Source organism: Osmerus eperlanus, chromosome 20 (assembly GCF_963692335.1).
Source record: "Osmerus eperlanus chromosome 20, fOsmEpe2.1, whole genome shotgun sequence".
In the NCBI taxonomy this organism is placed as follows: domain Eukaryota; kingdom Metazoa; phylum Chordata; class Actinopteri; order Osmeriformes; family Osmeridae; genus Osmerus; species Osmerus eperlanus.
Window position 1 is genome coordinate 11,515,726 of NC_085037.1, and position 19,268 is coordinate 11,534,993.

Below are 19,268 nucleotides of genomic sequence, written 5' to 3' on the forward strand. Positions count from 1 at the left end.
AAGAGTGACACTGAGCGTGTGTGTCTCTCAGAGAGAGAGAGCAAGGGGATGACGTAGGAGTGAGCGTGAAAGCTAAAGACTAATGACAGGTGAGAAGATGCTAGGTTAAGCCATGGGATTAGTTTCCTGGCAGTGTGCCGACATCCAAATCTCCTCCCCTGGAGGCCTGGACCAAGCCTCCCACTCGACTAGACTCTTTACCCCACTGCCAGCACCCCAGGTTGGGAAGGTCACGTTTGGGCGTTGGGTATAGATTAGGATTGGCTTCTGGAGACCTTAGCTTTTCCCCTACTCACCAGCTGTAGACCCGAAGTGTTCGAGTCCAGGCTGGGCGGAGCACACCCAGCTGATGAGGAGACAGAAACAAGATCATTGTTTTAGGTTGTTCATCCAGTCGGCCAGGATGTAGCAGCCAGCTGCAGCCCCCTACTGTGGTGTCTCATCGTGGATTCACACAGCCTGTGCAGGGCAGGGAAATCAAAGCCCTGGTTCTCTACAGGGGGAAGAGAATCAGATGGAATCAGCAGACCAACATGGAGTGATTATTGTTCTGTTGGCACACAGTCTGTCATTTGTTTCTATGGTAATGTCGAGTCACAAACACAACACTGTGTGTTTACCGAGGGTTGGTAGATGGAGGGAAATGATGGCTATTTTTAACTCAGCACAAGACCGCAGCACCCACTGGCTGTTTTGGGAGAAAAGAGGGAGCAAGGAGAATTTGAAAACATTATAAGTAAGCGGGGACACACACACACACACAGGCAGTACCGACATGTGATGGCCTCTAGCTCTTATGTCACAATTTTCTGGGAGAGGGGAGAGGGGGGTCATGCTAGGGTCCTTTAACCATTATTAAGATGAAAGGCTACTTCAATTAGTCTATTTTAGTCTCTCTTTCTCTCTCTAGACAATCTCTTTTCTCTTTTTTTTCGTGTCACAGGATGTCAAGCCTGATGGAGAGGGTGGGTGGAGAGAGAGGGTGAGGGTGGAGGAGAGAGAGGGTGAGGGTGGAGGAGAGAGAGGGTGAGGGTGGGTGGAGAGAGAGGGCGAGGGGCTGGGGAAGGGTGAGAGTGGGTGGAAAAGGGGGGTGCAGGTTTGGAGAGAGAGGGTGAAGGTGGAGAGGAGGGACGGTGGGGGGTAATGTAGGTTAACGGCTTGACAAAATGCTTTCACCTGCATGGTGATAGCAGTGGAACACTCGCTTCTTCCTCAAAAGTGAATAGAGAGTTGCCAGGGGTAAAGAAAAGAGTGACTTTTAGAGAGTGACTCACAGAAGAGGAGGGGTGAGGAGGGGTGAGGAGGGGAGGAGAAGGCAGAGCAGATGCTGTGTATTTGCAGTAGTTTCCAGTCTTTCATACAGGGTTTTTTTTTTTTTGTCTGATAAGTTTGTATGTTTTTTTGTTCCTGGCAAGTGTGGAACTATATCCCCCTCAGTTCAGGACTCAGCTGTAGACGTGTGTGTGTGTGTGTGTGTGTGTGTGTGTGTGTGTGTGTGTGTGTGTGTGTGTGTGTATGTGCTTAGGTCTGAGAGGGGTGTCTCAAGCCAAAACACTGACAGTCCTCTTGCTCTGGGAGTTGTCCTTATCTGACAATAGAGGGGGAGTTTCAAAAGAGGTGGGGGTGGAGTGAGAGAGAGAGAGAGAGAGAGAGAGAGAGAGAGAGAGAGAGAGAGAGAGAGAGAGAGCATGGGAGGGAGAGAGGGATGGAAAGAGTGACAAGGAAGGACAGATTGCAGCCCTGAACACAGGGCGGAGGCAGCTGGTATGGGCTTGGACTTGGACCGCTCAAAGCAGATTTCTTTCAGCTCCGCGACTTATCTTTCTCCAGTAGCTCTAACCGCTTGGCCAGGGGAGAGACCTAGCTGCCGTGAGTGTCCAGGTGCCCTGTAAAAGAACGCCTGCTGTCCAACTTGTCTAGACTGTTGTTGCTGCGTCTGCAGCAGTTTGTGTAGCTCTCTCCTCTGCCATGATGCCAGTCTAGACATGGTGGTCTAGACATGGTGGTCTACCTGAGGAAAAACATTCGCTCTCTCTTCTCTGTCTTCAAGAAGAAAGGTGAGTAGAGCAGAGACTCACCGGGGGGTGGGACGGCTAGCGACAGCATGCAGAAGTCTTGGAGTTGTGCGCCGGTGGTAAACGTCTCAGGTTGTGGTTACTTCTGACTGCTGGGTTTGTTTGAATTACGGAATATCTGTATCTCAGGGAACTTGAGGGATTAAGTTTCATCATCCTGATACGGAGAAAGGGTTCGATTTATATCTTCTATCTCTACATACAAAGAGGTTATATATGTGTGTTCTTTCTCTCTCATTTTGGAGAGGGAGGGGTTCTCTAACAGGGTTTGTTGCGTAGTATCTGTCACAGCAAGGTGTCACTATACATAATTGCATTACTGCTACACTAACACACTGCAGAGTAGCAGCTAATGGTAGTGTGTGATAGTTGGAGCCTGGTCCAGTCAGGGATCTTGATGGGATGAGCGGTATAGTTGATCTCCCAGCGGGGGAGTTAACCATCTTAATCAACCAGAGCCCTACAGCTTTTAGAGGGGGGAGTGGACTTCACGGTTACTGGTAAATTAACCCGTTTACCCAGTGCTAACCCTGTGTTCTCCCCATCCTGTGTTGAAGCACATAGACACTGTTTATGTCTATGTGTGCTGTGTGTCTTTGGAGCCTGGGCTCAGTCGTATATTTCCGTCTGAGAAGAACTCTTAGCATCAGTTCACCGCAGAAGGTAGCCTATGGCGTCAGTATTAGACAAAACCCACACACCAGGGGGCATTGTGTCTGGACAAGCTAAGGATGATGGACTTACCCGTGTGTGAGGGGATTGGACCTGACACATACACACGTTCACACGTACACGCACGCCACATGCACACGCATGCATGCGAACACACACACGCGCACAGGTGATTACATCACCAGGAAAGACTGAGAGACAGTGTTATGTGGGACAAAAAGGAAGAAACGTGACACCATTCTGTGACATTCAGTTAGTCAGGGGACCTGGGGGAGTGACGGTGAAGGGTCTAACCAGTTCCCAAATGTTCCCTCGTGAGGCCCCTCATCCCAGGATCGCTGCCTGTACTCCGACCCGACCCCTCCTCTCGCTGGTCTCTCGAACCTCTTTCTTTGACGTTCCCCTCCGTTGCACCCGTACACACGAGAGCGGTATCAGATCAGGGCGTTGCCATGGTAAACGAGGCTCACGGCCGCGCTTCTACGGAGGTGCTGTGGCATCTTAATCTGAGGCCGATCCAAGTGAAGCAATCCCATTTGGACTACCTGGGGTGAGATATGCTAGGGATTAGTCAATCCAGGTTTATCTAATGAGTGGCCGAGGCACCGACGTCTGCTCTGCCTGTCTGATCTCGTCAGATTAAGAGCATGAGCAGTGTCATCAGTACACAGAAAGACACATTTATTGTATAACATATATATATATCTTCAAATCTATATTCACTGATATGATACACAAATACAGATATGTACGCAAAACTGCATAGTGTTGACAGACTTCTTACGTTAGCTGATTACATTGGGTGCCAGGTGGAATTCAAACTGATTCAAGTACAGCTTGAGGGTTCACCTCACCTCACCAAAACTCAGCAGTGCATCTGATGTGAGCTCCCCTGGCCATCCTTAGATGTGTGTGTGTGTGTGTGCGTGTGTGTGTGTGTGTGTGTGTGTGTGATGAGAAGCCAGATAAGTGAGAGAGAGACATGTAGATTGAGCAGGGGGAGAGAGAGCAGGGTGTAAGCTGCTCCTGAATAGAAAGAATCTGCACCCCTACAAGCGTTGTTGTGGATATCTGAACCTCTCTGTCTCTCTCTCTCTCTCTCTCTCTCTCTCTCTCTCTCTCTCTCTCTCTCTCTCTCTCTCTCTCTCTCTCTCTCTCTCTCTCTCTCTCTCTCTCTCTCTCTCTCTCTCTCTCTCTCTCTCTCTCTCTGTCTCTCTGTCTCTCTGTCTCTCTCTCGTCAGGTCCCAAGGGACAGGACGAACAGAAGCGTCTGACAGTGCACTACACGGCCTCCCAGCACTACCAGGAGAATGTGTTCATTGAGGGCAGCCGGCCTCAGTACCTGGAGGCCCTGCACACGGAGGCCCAGGAGGGCCTCAAGATCCAGCAACAGGAAGGTGTGGCTCTGACCCAAAGCCCTGCAGCAAAGTAGCCAAAATACAGACTTGTATACATTTAGTCATTTAGCAGACGCTCTTGTCCAGAGCGACTTACAGTAAGTACAGGGACATTCCCCCGAGACAAGTACATTTACATTTACATTTATTCATTTGGCAGACGCTTTTATCCAAAGCGACTTCCAAGAGAGAGCTTTACAAAGTGCATAGGTCACTGATCATAACAACGAGATAGCCACAAAACATTGCGAGTAGCCAAAACATGAAGCACACATTGTGAACAACCAAAATAAGTGCCAAAGGGAAGAACCATAAGAGCATGTAGTTAAACAAGTTACAATTAAACAACATGAACTGCTATAAGTGCAAGTGTACCTGTGGAAAAAAAGCAAGCAACAATAATAAAACAATATATCACAGCGAGTACAAAAATTTAAGTCAGTTACCACTAACCACAAGAGCAACAAGTCTCTAAGCAAGAGTCATTGTGATCCTTGAGGAAACTAACATCGGGTCAAGCGAACCATTCCTATGTACCGTTGTACTCCCGGAACAAGTGCGTCTTGAGTAGGGTGAAGTGCCTTTGCCCAAGGACACAACGTCATTTGACACGGCCGGGAAACGAACTGGCAACCTTCAGATTACTAGCCTGATTCCCTAACCGCTCAGCCATCTGACTCCCGATACACACTGCGGTACAAAGTCTGTAGGAAATCCCATACTGTAGCGTGTGAACCACAGGTAAAAGCTGCCGGGTGGACGAGCATTAAATGGACGACAGCTTCACCTTCTGTACACACACTCCAAATTTGTTGCCGTAAACAACGAAATAAATTTGACTGGTAAAACGCCTTCCCACTCCACCACCTCTCCAGCCCCACCCATACGACCGCTCCGTAGAGGACATAAGTAGCTACTAGGAAGAACAGCTGAGCTTAGTGCCCGACACCACTGTGGTTCCATCACTGGCACTGAACCTTTGATTTTCTCTCGCAGAGCACTTGAATGGAGAAGAAGTCCAAGATGACCAGAGCATTGCCGTAAGTGTTTTGGTTTGTCGACCTCAGCGACTGAGCCTTATCACTAGCCTTCCCGAACCCTAACGAACGCTCCCTTCTCTCTCTCTGGGCCTGTCCGTGCAGTCCACAAGCACTCTCCAGACGACGTCGGAATCCTCCGGCCCCAAAGACAAGGACGGATCTCCGGAACCCGGGAACACGACCGGGAATTCTGTTGCCGCGGCAACCTCATCCGCGCCAGCGGCGGCGTCCGACAGGCCTGTGCTCACGCGGCAAGGTAGAGCGATCGGACGAAAAGTCCAGTCGAAAAAAAAACAACAAATGCTTTTGGTTTGTGTTTTTGACGATGACGTGTTTTGGTTGCGTGTGATTGTAAGCGTGGGATGAACGAGACGGAGCCAGTGAGCTCAAGCCTCAGGGTCCGTACAGTAGTTTGATCTTTGTTTACGTATGGTCTGTTTTATCTGGAGTGAGAGGTGGGTGTTTCACATGCATACCTGACTCCCAGCAGCATGCTGTCTATGCTGTGGTTCAATTATGTTTCATCAAAGCCAGAAGAGTTTTCTACAGCCCTCACTTACTCACACACACAGACAGAATTGGAATTTCTTTCATATCTAAGGCCAGTGCCTGGTATGTCACAGCTGGAAGGCAAAGCGTGCCTGTGTGTGTGTGTATGTGTGTATGTGTGAGTGTGCGGTGTGTGTGTATCTGCCCAAACCGCACACACACACCGACATTTGCAATCACCATCATTTCACTCCCACTCCCAATCTGATTGTTATTCTCATCCATTCCTACAGAGCGTAACAGATTCACATCAAGAGTGTCTACAATCCTAATGTAGCACAACCGACTCTCGGTTCCTAGGCGCCACTCTCATCACCCCATCTCTTTCAACTTTCAGCCCCTGATCCCTCTCTCATATATCTCGCTCCTTTTGAAATCCTTCTCAAACCATCTCATTCTCCAGGCTCTACGTTCAAGCCTCTGAACCCGGTGAAGAGATTCGACAAGAACCGCAAGCGAGGCAGAAGGACAACCATCACGGGCATACCCCAACAGGTCCAGAGGGAACTAGGTACGCCCAGCACACACCGCATCACCAACTTCCCAGGACCCGAACATCAGGCCATGTCTGCCTGAACGCGTCATATTTGTCGATACCTTATTCTCCATCGTCGTTTCAGCTTTGCACCGAGGGTCTATGTACCAGCAGGGGGCGTCCTCCCAGCTCCCCAACGGTGGCAGACTGGTCAGCGAGGGCGTTGTTGTCATTCCCACCATCGATGGTGAGACTGCCGTGGGCAGTCCCGAGGGAGCGAGGGTGCACCTGTTAGATCTTGAGGTGAGATTTTCAGAAAAGAGTCACTTCTACCTCGAATTCCCTCTCTCTCTCGTTTCTTCCTTTTTCTAAAATAGAAGTTTACTTTTTCCGTTTCCTCTGCTGTGGTCTGAGCAGACGTCGAGAGAGGAGCAGCTACTGTGCCATCACCTCCAGGTGGTGTATAAGGACGAGCAGGACTTCAGCCACCATCGTTTTGGCTCCAGGCTCTCTCCTGCTTCCTCGAAGAGGCCCAAATCCCTGGCCGTTCCAGGCATGACATCGCCCTCCTCCTCCAACAGCTTCCCCTTCCTCCATGAGCCCTATGTATGTCCAGTAGGATGCACATTATATTGTACTATATATATATATATTATACTATATAGAACTTTACACTTGTTTTCTGTTACTCCATCTTATGTATTTTCTTCTGTATTGATGGATTTGTTATAATACATTTACCGTGAAAAAAACTTTTGTAATTGTAATTGCAGGGTCCAGTGATGTCCATCTCACCCCAGGCCACCTACCTTTCCAAGATCATCCCTAACGCCATCCTCCCAGCCTCCATTGACGTGATACAGATCGACCGCAGCAACATCCGAAACCGTGGCAACAGCGTCAACCACGGTGGATGCGGACGCGCAGTCAGCCGGAGCAGCCTGGGGTCTGGCGGGTCCTCCGCCAGCCCCGCATCATCACGGAGGCTGGGCGGCGATGGTTCCAACGCAGACAGTTTCCACAGCAACCCCACAGCGGCCCAACCTGCAGCCTCCGGTTCCAACTGGAACCAATCGCAATCCTCTGACACTATCATTTCAAACTCCTCCACCATCTCCTCTAAGGGGAGTCCCGGCAGGGGCAAGGCCCAGATGATGAGCCATGTCAGGGAAAGGAGTCAGTCCAAACTGACTGCCGGAGACCAGGACCTGGTGAGCCTTCAGAGCTCAGCTAGTTGGGTTAGTGGTACCAGCAGCATTGGCGGAAGTGGTCAGGGCTCGGAGCATGGTATATCAGGGTCTGCGAGTGCTGGGGAGAACTTAGGGGGGGACAGTGTTAGGAACAGCCGGTCTTTTACTCGCAGCCTGTCCATTATGAAGACCAAGTTACCCCCGGCTCCACCTCGTAGGACCAACTCACTGCATCATGACACGGTGATTAAGAGTCGGTCCGGAGAGCTGGCGGATGTCAAAGACCTCAGTGATTCTTTGTCTGGAGAGGTGGAGGCTGGGACACACAGTCCGGTCAGGGAAGAAAATCGCGTGGCATTGGATACGTCGCAGTGTCCGGCCCAAGTTTCGGACTCTCCGGATTCTAGATCTCTGGAGGAATCCAGGTCTTCAGCCTCGTCTGGTCTGAGCCCAACACAGACCTCCCCTGGAGCTGGGGAAGCACCAGAGCCCCGGGCTGTCTCCAGCAACTCCTCCCCAAAGAACACACCCTGCGAAGGGGGGAAATTTGAAAGGACCATGTCCCCTTCCAGTGGTTACTCCAGTCAGAGTGGCACCCCTACACTTTCCCCCAAAGGGATCTGCCCCACATCTCCCTGCCCAGGCAAGCAGAAGAAGAAGCCGGTGAAACCAGAGAGATCTGCTTCCAGAGCCTCCTCTGCGGCCTCGGCGTCGTCCTCTCTCACCTCGTTATCCTCCTCCACCTCTGAACCTGTCAATCACGAGGCACAGGCCAATAGTCCCAGTCCGCCTCAGCAGGAATCCCCGCCCCCTGTGGCTATGACAACCAAGAAGGCGATGGTGTCGAACCAGGCCCCTTCGCCTGGAACAGCAGTGATCCGAGAGCTGTTCAACATTCCACCACCCCCCAAGGTCAACGCCCCCTCCCCCCCTCCTCCAGACACCTGGGCACACAACAGACGGACTTTTGAGCTGTTGTGCGGTCCTTGCCCAAACGCCACCAGGCTAGCCCAGCTACAGACACAACACCAGTTGAAAGACACCAAAACAAAGGCAACGACTCAGACTGAAGTTAGCAACAAGTCCCAAGGTCCTCCAGCTGAACAGCGTTTAGTAGAGGAAGCTGTTTTGCCTTCATCGGAGAAAGCTGAACTACAGTTGGTGAAGGATCCCGAGCGTGTCAGTCAGGAAGGTAAAAGTGCTGAATGTCTGAGTAAAGAGCAAAGAAGTCTATCGGTATCTGAAAAAGACGAAGCAAGGGAGGTGATCCAGAGACAGGAGGACTGTAGCGGTCCAGTTAAGGAGAGTGAGAGACTAGAATGTTTGGCTGTAGCAAAGAAAGAACCTCCTCCTGTCATGAAGAAAAGTACCCAAATGTTGCTAAGAAAAGAACACGTTAAGTCCGCTGAGTGTCAACAACAGAAACAGGTTGACAACGTCACAACAACTGTGACTGTGCAGTCACCTGCAGGGAACGGATCTGCCTTAGTCCCTAAGGTCGAAGCAGATTGCAAGTGTAAGGAGGGTGAAGTGAATACTGAAAACACTCAAGAGAATCCTCCTGTATCTCGGCTAACCATGCAAACTCTGTCTGTGGATCCTCCTAAAACGGACAAGATCTCCCCTCCACCATCTCCACCTCCAGCCCACCACCCACCCCCTCCTCCCCTCAAAAAGACCCCTCCATCTTCAGTGTCCTCTTGCCCATCTGAAGAGAGTGTGGTGGTTGAGGAGGAGGGAGTCTCCATGATGGAAACCAGCTGGCCTCCTCCACCTCCGCCTTTGGACGCTGTCTTCGATGGACCAGAAGAGATGGATTTCCCACCTCCACCTCCTCCGTTAACGACGGAGTGCTTGCCAGATGTGGTGGAGAGTTGCTCCTCAATCATGACGGTCCCTGACGATGCCACTCAAGCTATAGATGAGGTTGGAGCCACAATGAACGGGGAATGTACAGATGTGTCCTCCATCGCGGTTCAGATTGGTATGGAACAGTCTAGACCGGAAGTAGCTGGTCAATCGAAGACTGCTACCATCATCTCTGAGGTCAGAGAATCAGACCATCAACTAACTTCACCAGGTTCACCAATTGTTGACTCAATTCTCAACAATGAGAGAGAGGAAGGTGTCACCAAAGAGCTAATGACAAACCAAGAAGAGACCGATCTCTTAATCAATACTTGCCATTTACAACATTTCCCACCACCTCCACCACTTGAGGCACCTCCCCCACCACCAACAATATCAGTGAAGGAGTTTTCTGGAAGTTATCCCCTGGTACCTCCACTTAGCATCCCCCTACCTCCCCCTATACCATTTGAAGATCAACCTCCCTCTCATCCTCCTGTGAGTGCTCCATGTCCTCCCCCGATCAATGTTCTGTCTCCGCCCCCTCTACCAGCCGAGAACCAATCAGGCCCCGGAGTGACTTTCAGGAGGCAGCCCAGTCTGATGAACCGGGAGACCAAGAACAAAGAGCTTCTGTCACAACACAAAAGTTCGCCCATCCCAAAAGAGGACGCCAACATTCCCCTGGTCACCCCCTCCCTGCTCCAGATGGTACGGCTCAGATCTGTCAATGTTGGAGAGGAGCAGGCCAACGTCCAATCAGAGGGCAGTTCGAGCAACGGATCGAGTCAGGAACAGAGTTTAAAGTCAACCCCAGGAGCCCAAATCATGCCTCAGAAACCCATTAGGAAGTCTCTGTCACTCAAATCCCCTCATCCATCACTAAAGTCTCCGTCTGTGATGCTTAACGCCCCATCCACGCGACTGCAGGAGGCTATCCGTATGAAAACAGCCGCCATGTCTTCCAGAAACGGCCTCCCTAGCCGCCTGAGAATGCATTCCTCCACATCATCCACTACCAGCAGCAGCGCTGGCGAACCTGGGGTGCAATCCCTGAAGTCACCTGAAGGGGGAGGGGACATACACAAGTCCCCTGCCTCCACCGCAAGCTTCATCTTCTCCAGGAGCGCAACCAAGGTAATCATTGAAACGCCAACTGCCTCTTCCCCAGAAGCTCAGGCAAGCCTCAGGCAAAGCCTGGCCGCCGAGCTCATGCAGGTCTCAGAACAGGCCACAGCTCCAGCCTCCAACGGTGTCAGCCAGAAATCTCAATTGTTACGAAAGCCTGGCAAAGTTCCGCCACCTGTTGCCAGGAAACCGTCCCCCGGAACCACCAACATGCAGGAGATGCCTGCGTGTTCTGAAGGGGAAGTGAAGATTGGAGCAGAAGCTACCAGAAGCACAGACGCTGTGCAGCCTGCTAGCCAGCTGGCGTCTCCAAACCAGCAGACAGAGTGTAAGAATCAAACCAATACTAACAACACTTCTTTCACCATGATATAATGTATAGAATGTATGCTTTCGAAGATGCACATTGAAAGAGGCATGTTACCTCAGATCAATAGCCATCATGTCTCACTGTTGAGTCATGAAATGGAAGAATGCAGGTGCTAGCACTATACCCAGATGCTGAGTAATGTACCTCTACATGGTTGACAGGACAGCACAATATTCTTAAGAGGCAGCACAAATGCCCCCCCTCTTCTCAGCAGTCCTGTCTCTCTGTTAATAGGGGGGAAATGATAGGCCTGCCTGCCTGCTTGTCTTATGTCCCAAGTCGAATTAACTAGCATGTGCTTCAAGATGCACTAACATAGTTAAGATCAGGATCACGTGGCACTGATTAAATTAGCTCTGAACACAGAACGCTGTAGTCCTTTCTGATACTGTAACTGAATGTAGAGAGGCCATCCAAGCCTTGTCTAACCTCCCCCCCCTCCTCCCCCCCCCTCCTCCCCCCCCCTCCTCCCCCCCCCCCCCCCCCCACCCTCAGGTAATGCAGAGGCTTCAGACTGTTGACTATTGCCATTTTGAGACATACGCTTATGTGGACTGAGCTGAAGCCAGAAGGATGAAGCCAAGACTAGGAATGACCGGATCCTTAATGAAAGAGAGAGAGACGAGAGGGAACTTCCAACATCCGAGTTTTGCAATGTGTCTACACAGTCTTCTGCACACCACAAGCCTTAGCCTATGACGGCCTATATTTATGCAACAACAACACAAAAATCGGTCTCCATTTATTTGATGTTATAGCTTTATTCTGGAGTATTTTTCTAGACTTTCATGTCTTCCAGTCCGCTCTGGCATTGTCCCTCCAGCACAACGGAAGTATTGCAGCAGGAGGTTTTGTAAATAAGGCAATCTAACGTAATGTTTAGGGAAGAGCGCCCTCTAAGGGCCGGAGTAGGTAGAAGTCACTGCAACCAGTTACTTCTCTGTTGTTATATTATCATTCAAAGCTGTCTGATTTTACTTTTACTGAACTAGGATTTCTTGGAAAAAAAATAAAACATGCATTTTTCTCATTTTGACTCCAACAATAGGCCACAACTACGATTGATATTCAAATTTCAAATATGATTGTATCCTTTGGATTCTTGTTGATCATTAGATTCTGAGAAGACAAATGATTCACTTCAATATAATTTGGTATAATTTTGTTGAAAAAGGTGTTTGTTGGTAAATGAGAAAAAGGGATGCTTAAAAAACCTTAGATTAAAGACCACTTTTCAGTTGTTAAGCACTTTTTGAGTCACATACAGTGAGATGTTGAAGGCTAAGTACAACAGTATTTCCAAAGTAACCATGGTAGTCTTTCTGGAAGCAATGTTAAAACAACAATAGTCGCTTCCAAGTTCTTGACCTCCAAATTTGGAGGGGCACAATATTTTTCTAGACTAGACTGCTTACACATTTAAATACACTATTTATGGACTCAATTCAGTTTTTTTTTTATTTATGTTTTCTTGTATTAGATCACATTCTTTGTCTATAAGCAATGTCCATTTCTGTAAAACGCATATTGTGGTTATGAATGCCATTGTTACAAAATATTGTAGATTTACATTTAGGAATGCAAATTTTATATTTTATTATCACACATTAAAATATTGATTGACACACTGGATTAAGGAAATCAATTGCGACAGCAGAAGTTGTCCTTGTTAAAACTACTTACATACCTTACCTGAATCATATTATCTACACCTCAGCCCTTTGTGGAACCATTTGCTCAACTTTGTACAATTTAATGCTACCCACGCACCCATCAAAGTTCCCTTAAATATTTTCTTTTGACTCTACCCACAAGTCTTAATGCCATGTATAAGTGATGATTTTAAATCATTTAGAATAATGTACAGCTGTTTCTTTGTTATGAAAAGAGTATACATGATTAAAGTGTATTACAAATCCCACCTTTTCCCTTGTGTGGTGTGTGGTTGAACACCTGGCCAGGTTGGTTTACGTCACACTGAGAGCAGGTGCGCCTTATGCACCCTACACACCAAACCCAGTCTCATACTTCTGCGTATCTATGACACGGGTTTACACTTTTATTTTACGTGCCATATATTCGTCAAATCCCTGTTTTACGTGCAGTTTATACGCAAATTCCTCCCGTTCATTTCTATCAACAGAAAACGCGGCTCTATCACACGCAGAACGTCATCAACTCTTTATCGATTATACGTCATCATCCAGACTCGGATTTTACGGAGATTCACAATCTCGAAGCTTCCAAATGTATACTTTTTTTAAATACTTTTTTGGAGGGGAGGAATTTTCACCTCAAACACCTTCAAATAACAAACGTAAATTATTACTTGCCACCAACATCAAGCAGCATTCTTGTAAATAAAAATAAGAAAAAAGATATAACACACACAGGCAACATAGGCCTATAGGCTTATACAGGCCCGGTTCTTGCCAGCTCTGGAAGGGCGGGCTGGCAGATATCTTGAGGGGGCAATTATGGTGATAAATTATCCAGAAATTAAACCAGTTCCAGTGGTGAAGCAATAAACCAAAATAGGGTGTAGTATTTGTCTTTGATACAACACCCCCCCCCCCCAAGCAGTGGCGCAAAAAGTGGGTATGGGCTATATGCTGCGCATAGGGCACCATGGGGCCGCCAAAGCGATGGTAAAACATAATACATTTAAAAATATAAAACATTATTTTGGGGGTATTTTCTATATGTACCTGCTGTTGTGCATTTCTGCATTTCCTCTATGTTATAAAACATTTTAGAGGAGTAACAGGTTAGAGTAGGCACCCTATCTCATAAGATTCCATCATAGAATTTTTGCCATCTCTGCTCATCTTTTCTTTGAGACAATGACATCATCAACCATGATCACAGCATGATCAGCTTTCAGCATCAGACACACTCGTGAGAGTGCACAATCCCAGAGTTTAACCAGCGTTTATTCATGTACAGATGACTCAATATTGTGTGACAGTTGACACGCTGACAGTGAGGCTAATTGTTTGTTTAAGAAGGTAAGAACCAAATGGAAAGATTTGATGGCATTGTAGTCTGATTTCCTTTACAGTGCACCTGATGCTAGATACAACCGTTAACTTGATCACTTGTTAAATAACACAAGACAACATCCTACTCAATCACAAAATGTTCCAGATCCTCAAGAATTTGCATATGCAACATCAACCTTCCTCAGTTTCCTGATATATCAAGAACAACCTTGACATTTACACAGGAAACAACCGACAGAGCTTCATTCCACTCCACATGAAAACACATTAGAGAATGCAGACTGTCAAGTGCTGTTCCCATGGTGACAAGTTTGTGGGGTTGTAACTTGGAGCAGCAAAGTAGGACAGTGTGTGGGTATGGAGAGAGCGTATTTGAGAGCACGAGAGAGAGAGAATGTGTGATTAGCTGATGTTTCCCCCCTTCAGTGTTTTGCAGGTGATCTGTCCTAGTTTTGTCATCAGGTTCTTGTCTTGCCACTGGGCCACACACTCCCCGGACACCTTCAGGTCAACCTGCAAAGGACAAACACACAAGTTCACCCGTCGTGTCACATATATAAGCTGTTTGTTCTTTATTCGTTTAATACATATAAATACACAACACATGAAAGACATATGGGTGGAGGGTGTGGTCGAAATTTATAAAATGGCATATAAAAATAAAATACTAGTGTTCCATATACATACATATAAAATACGTGTAGAAGTATAGTAAAATAACTGACAGGAATTAGGAAGTTGTCATACCTGGAGTTTCTCCCACACTTTCTTTTTCGGGTTCAGTTTGTCGCCTGGCTTGCCTGCCTCGTACCCTTCCACGAAGACCTGTTCCCCTGGCGACGACCCCTCCGGGGGGTCAAGAGGCTCCACCTTCCTGGGTTCTCCCTCACTGAGCACAGCCAATCAAAACAGCGAGAGCCACCAGCGAATCAGGATACAATGCACAGGGATTCGACTTTGCTGAGACAGTGTATGTACGTGTGTGAGCGAGTGTGTGAACGTGTGAGAGTGTGTGTGTGTGCGCGAGTGTGTGTGTTTGTTTGAGAGAGAAAGCCGACTCACATGGAGGCACAGAGCAGCATGGCTTGAGACTCCACCCCTCTCATCTTCTGTGGTTTTAGGTTGCACAGCAGCAACACCAGCCGGTCCTGCAGTGCCTCCTGGGAAACGTAGGCCACCAGCCCGCTCACCACCGTCCTGGGCTCCGCCTCCCCCACGTCGATCTTCTCCAGGTACAGCGAGTCAGCGTCTGGGTGCTGAGACGTGAAAGCAAGCCGGTCGGGTCAGGAACTACCAGTGAAATCTCATGACCAGGAGTGACAGGGACCACAATGATGAGTATCTGTCTACTGCCTTAAATCTTTTTTGAGGTACATGCAGATGATCCACCATCCTACCTTCTCCACGCTGATGATCTTCCCCACCCGGATGTCTAGTCTAGAGGGGACTAGGTCATCATCCTCCCCCCCTGCCTTGGGGTTCCCCTTGCCTGCGGCCTCTGGAGAGACACACACACACACACACACACACACGGGAGTTCAGGGTGAGGGGGATATAGCAGTGTGGTAGAGGGGAGTGTGTGAGAGGGGTGAGATAGGGGTGAGATAGGGGTTAGATAGAGGTGAGAGAGGGGTGAGAGGGGTGAGAGAGGGGTGAGAGAGGGGTGAGAGAGGGGTGAGAGAGGGGTGAGAGAGGGGTGAGAGGGGGGCGAGAGAGGGGTGAGAGAGGGGTGAGACAGAGTCTGATACTCACTGGTTTTGGAGGGGTCTGGGTAGGCCGTGTTGGTGAGTTTACGGAGCTCAGGAGACTCAAACTTCTTCCTGATGGGGTCCAGCAGCTTGTTGAGGGCCACTTCCACCGAGGCCTTCAGGTCACCAGGGTGGATCAGCTGACAGGTCAGAGGTGAGCGTGGGGTCACGACAAGGCATTGTGGGACAGTGAAGCATTTAGGCCAAAAATGCAGGAAAAAAAGTTTACAAAATAAAGGATTTCTACACTGTACCTCCGCTGCAAAGTCCTTCTCCACTTCCTCAAATACTGTGAAGACTTGATCTCCTCCAAACTTGGGATCTCTTTTAATGGTGAACTCTAAAATAAAAACACAATGACATTAGTTGACGTCACAAGATGGTTCTTTGGGGGGGAGAGGTGAGGCGGAGGAGAGGAAGAGGGGGGTGAAAGCTCACCTCCGTGCAGGGGGAAGAGGACGTGTTTAACGAAGGAAAGGACTCCGTTGTTTTGGATGTTCCCGGGCTCACAGAAGGCCTTCTTCAGCTTCTTCTTCACGTCTTCCTTCCTGTCCAACAGGTCAATCTTAGACTCCTGCAGGAACAGGAAATCGTTTGTAAGTGGTATCACTCGGCACAAGAAAAACTGGATGGATGGATGTTTGGATGGATGGATGGATGGAGGGTTCCTCACCTCTTCAGAGGAGCTCATTTTGCTGCCTGTCAGGCCTGGCACCATGGGGTTCATCAGATGAGCACGCTTGGCAAACCCCAGGGAGGGCAGGTACTGCAGAGAGACAGAGATAGAGAGTCGCACAGATAAACGATTAAAACGCCTTTCAAATGATAAAACACTTCACCCACAACCCCTTCTGAATGACAGCACAAAGTGGGATGGATCAGGAATAGGCGGGTTGAAGGTACCTTCTCAGCCAGGGTGAAGATCTTCCGCTGGTCCACTCCCCCAAACTGGGCATCCACCTTCAGATACTCCTCATCCAGGGCCTGGGAGACACAGACACCAACAGAGTCATCCAGGCGCTCACTTCATGCATCAGATCTAAGGCCCAGGTCCTGAGCGTGGTCGTACCTGCAGGCCGGGGTAGAGCAGGCCGCTCAGCAGGGGGTGCTCCACCTGCTTCACCACCTCCGCACCTGCCTTCTTAGCGTCGTGCTCCGTCACCATGGACGACAAGCGGTACACATCCAGAGTGTACTCCCTGAGAGAGAGAGAGAGAGAGAGAGAGAGAGAGAGAGAGAGAGAGAGAGAGAGAGAGAGAGAGAGAGAGAGAGAGAGAGAGAGAGAGAGAGATCAGCAATAGTTGCACACAAGAACACTACTTCATTGCAAGCAGATAAGTATGGTTTACAGAATTGCTCAAATAAATATATTGAAAGTAATCTATTGTATTATCGACATGATTTAAAAGTTGCGAAGTATGTATTGATATACGAAAGTATAAGGAAAATCAATGAAGCAGACAGATTTGTTTCAATCTGAACTTTTTGCTTTGTTATCTGTGCTGTTGTATCTGTTTTGAGTGGGTGAATTGTTTGGGCAGCAAGTAGAAGCAGACAAAGACAAATATAGCAAAGCTGCAAAAAATATATATTTTTTATACACATAACAATTGAATCACAGTAATTAAGCCTTTATACTTCATACCACTGACACTGGAAGCAAGTTCAGCAAATGTTACCGTGACTACCCGTCTTCTCAACACAGGACTTACAGTAACGGTCTTAACAGCACACCTCTGTGAATACACCTCTACTGGGAGAGCACACCACTCAGACTAGTGTGTACTGTGCGTGTGTGTGCGAGGCTGACCTGCTGAGCTGGAAGTCTGTCCCCTTGACAAACTTGAGCTTGTCCAGCGGCACCCCGATGCTCTCCAGCATGGCCTTGATCACCTGCTCGTAGTAGCGCACCCGGAGCTCCAGCAGCTCCCAGGGAGCCTTCATGTTGTCCAGGTACGCGTGCAGGTCTGCAAACAGGATGGTCACCTGAGGGAAACGGAGGAGGGAGGAGAGGGGTGAGGGAGGAGAGGGGTGAGGGATGCCCTTATGGGTAGGGAAACACACACAAATATTCAGACACACGCATGTCACATACACACACAGACACACACCAACACACACACACAAGTGGAGACGGACACAAGCCTTGTCTCTGTATGCCCACAGACAGAATGATCTCCTCACCTCACAGCCAGCCTTGAGGAAGTCCGCAATCTTGGACATGGGTACGAAGTAGGCTACATGGGGTTTCCCTGTTGTGGCTGTTCCCCAGTACACCTTCAGCTCTCTCTCCTGAAGAACCTGCTTAAGCTTATCCTCACCAAGAACCTCCTGCACATATCACAGACACCCACACGTATTAGGACAACAGTACAATGGGGGTCAGATGGCTGAGCGGTTAGGGAATCGGGCTACCAATCAGAAGGTTGCCGGTGTGATTCCCGGCCATGCCAATTGACGTTGTGTCCTTGGGCAAGGCACTTCACCCTACTTGCCTCGGGGGGAATACCCCTGTACTTTACTGTAAGTCGCTCTGGATAAGAGTGTTTGCTAAATGACTTAATGTCATGTAAATGTAATGTACAATAACCAATGTAGGCCTTGTGTTTGTGTGTGTGTGTATGTGTGTTGCTGTGACCCACCTGCAGGTTCCTGGTGATAAGGTGAAACTTGTCATCTGGGCTGAGCTGGTCTCCCATGGTGGTCTCCCAAATGTGTAGCCTGGAGACAGAAGGAATAGATGGACAACTTGTATTAAGACGTGCAATATATACACCCGTGGGGAGTCAGGTGGCTGAGCGGTGAGGGAATCGGGCTAGTAATCCGAAGGTTGCCAGTTCGATTCCCGGTCATGCCAACTGACATTGTGCCTTGGGCAAGGCACTTCACCCTACTTGCCTCGGGGGAATGTCCCTGTACTTACTGTAAGTCGCTCTGGATAAGAGCGTCTGCTAAATGACTAAATGTAAATACACCCACCAAAAGGAAGGAGCGCTGCTATCCGTCAACTAGCCCACGTTAGCTGACTTGCAAAATACAAAAGATCAGAACCAACTTCAGATAACTTAGCAACGAGCTACCTAACCGAATAATACTTGGTCGGTGTGACAGCAATCGTGTAACGTTTGTCAGGCAAGCTAAATCAGCTCGCCATTTAGATAACGGTACATGACTAACAACTCAGTTGTGTAAGAAAATTAAGAGCAGGGTGGGCAAATAAGACTATTCAACTTCAGCCCAAAAGTTATATACATAGTGCCGTGAATGGGTTTAACTTGCTAGCTAGTTGCCATATGGGTCACAGCTAGCACATCGAGGTTTATTAAATGAACCATCCCAACAGCAATTGCTAGCGAGTAGTGCCTAACTAACCATGTGTCACATTCGGTCTTGCTGTAATGTACTCCTACGGTTCTGCTGGTTAAACACTTCATGTAATGATTTTGTTTATAGGTACAGTAGTACACGAATGGCTTCTTACCTTACCTTGCGGAAACTGGTTTTAACTGATAAATGAAAGAAGCCGGATGGACCTGTCAATGTGTTGCATCAGCGCTGATTTTGCTCGTGCTGTGATCTACTCGTACACCTTACCATCGAGTCGTGAGGGAAAAGCAATCGAGTTTAGGATTGGTTGAACTCGGTTCAACTGCCATCGTTGACCGCTTGATGGCGAACTTACACCACTCTGGCACATACTAGGTCTGGCAGTAGCCATTATAAGTTCCGAACCTACGCTTACGATGCGTTATAACTTCACGCAAGAGCAGTTCC

General features: G+C 48.6%; 2 protein-coding genes across 3 annotated transcripts; one reads left to right on the forward strand and one right to left on the reverse strand.

Annotated features, from left to right (window-relative positions):
- The first annotated feature begins 1,697 nt into the window (after window positions 1-1,697).
- nhsl3 (NHS like 3) lies at window positions 1,698-12,665 on the forward strand. Its single transcript, XM_062486456.1, has 9 exons — window positions 1,698-2,057; window positions 3,989-4,144; window positions 5,141-5,184; window positions 5,287-5,440; window positions 6,137-6,244; window positions 6,354-6,511; window positions 6,626-6,814; window positions 6,982-10,702; window positions 11,240-12,665. The coding sequence occupies exons 1-9, from the start codon at window positions 2,000-2,002 to the stop codon at window positions 11,263-11,265; spliced, it is 4,614 nt and encodes a 1,537-aa protein (XP_062342440.1). The 5' UTR covers window positions 1,698-1,999; the 3' UTR covers window positions 11,266-12,665.
- A 991-nt stretch (window positions 12,666-13,656) lies between these two features.
- yars1 (tyrosyl-tRNA synthetase 1) lies at window positions 13,657-19,132 on the reverse strand. Of its 2 annotated transcripts, none has more exons than XM_062486457.1 (14): window positions 18,981-19,132; window positions 18,137-18,215; window positions 17,679-17,825; window positions 17,305-17,480; window positions 16,564-16,693; window positions 16,398-16,478; window positions 16,168-16,260; window positions 15,933-16,068; window positions 15,749-15,834; window positions 15,499-15,634; window positions 15,144-15,244; window positions 14,809-15,002; window positions 14,494-14,635; window positions 13,657-14,259 (listed from the first exon to the last, which is right to left on the reverse strand). In XM_062486457.1, the coding sequence occupies exons 2-14, from the start codon at window positions 18,191-18,193 to the stop codon at window positions 14,149-14,151; spliced, it is 1,590 nt and encodes a 529-aa protein (XP_062342441.1). In that variant the 5' UTR covers window positions 18,194-18,215; window positions 18,981-19,132; the 3' UTR covers window positions 13,657-14,148. The 2 variants fall into 2 exon arrangements, with proteins under 2 accessions (XP_062342441.1, XP_062342442.1); XM_062486458.1 differs by having other exon boundaries at window positions 18,976-19,060.
- Between the last annotated feature and the right edge of the window lie 136 nt (window positions 19,133-19,268).

Bases quoted from the DNA above. Each gene is read 5' to 3' on its own strand.
- nhsl3 (XM_062486456.1), top strand. From the start codon at position 2,000: ATGGTGGTCTACCTGAGGAAAAACATTCGCTCTCTCTTCTCTGTCTTC. The intron at 6,245-6,353 runs GTACGCCCAGCA...TCGTCGTTTCAG, and splicing joins ACAGGTCCAGAGGGAACTAG to CTTTGCACCGAGGGTCTATG. The intron at 6,512-6,625 runs GTGAGATTTTCA...TGGTCTGAGCAG, and splicing joins TGCACCTGTTAGATCTTGAG to ACGTCGAGAGAGGAGCAGCT.
- yars1 (XM_062486457.1), bottom strand. From the start codon at position 18,193: ATGGGAGACCAGCTCAGCCCAGATGACAAGTTTCACCTTATCACCAGG. The intron at 15,635-15,748 runs GTACAGTGTAGA...CTGACCTGTCAG, and splicing joins AGAAGGACTTTGCAGCGGAG to CTGATCCACCCTGGTGACCT. The intron at 15,245-15,498 runs GTGAGTATCAGA...GTGTCTCTCCAG, and splicing joins CCCAGACCCCTCCAAAACCA to AGGCCGCAGGCAAGGGGAAC.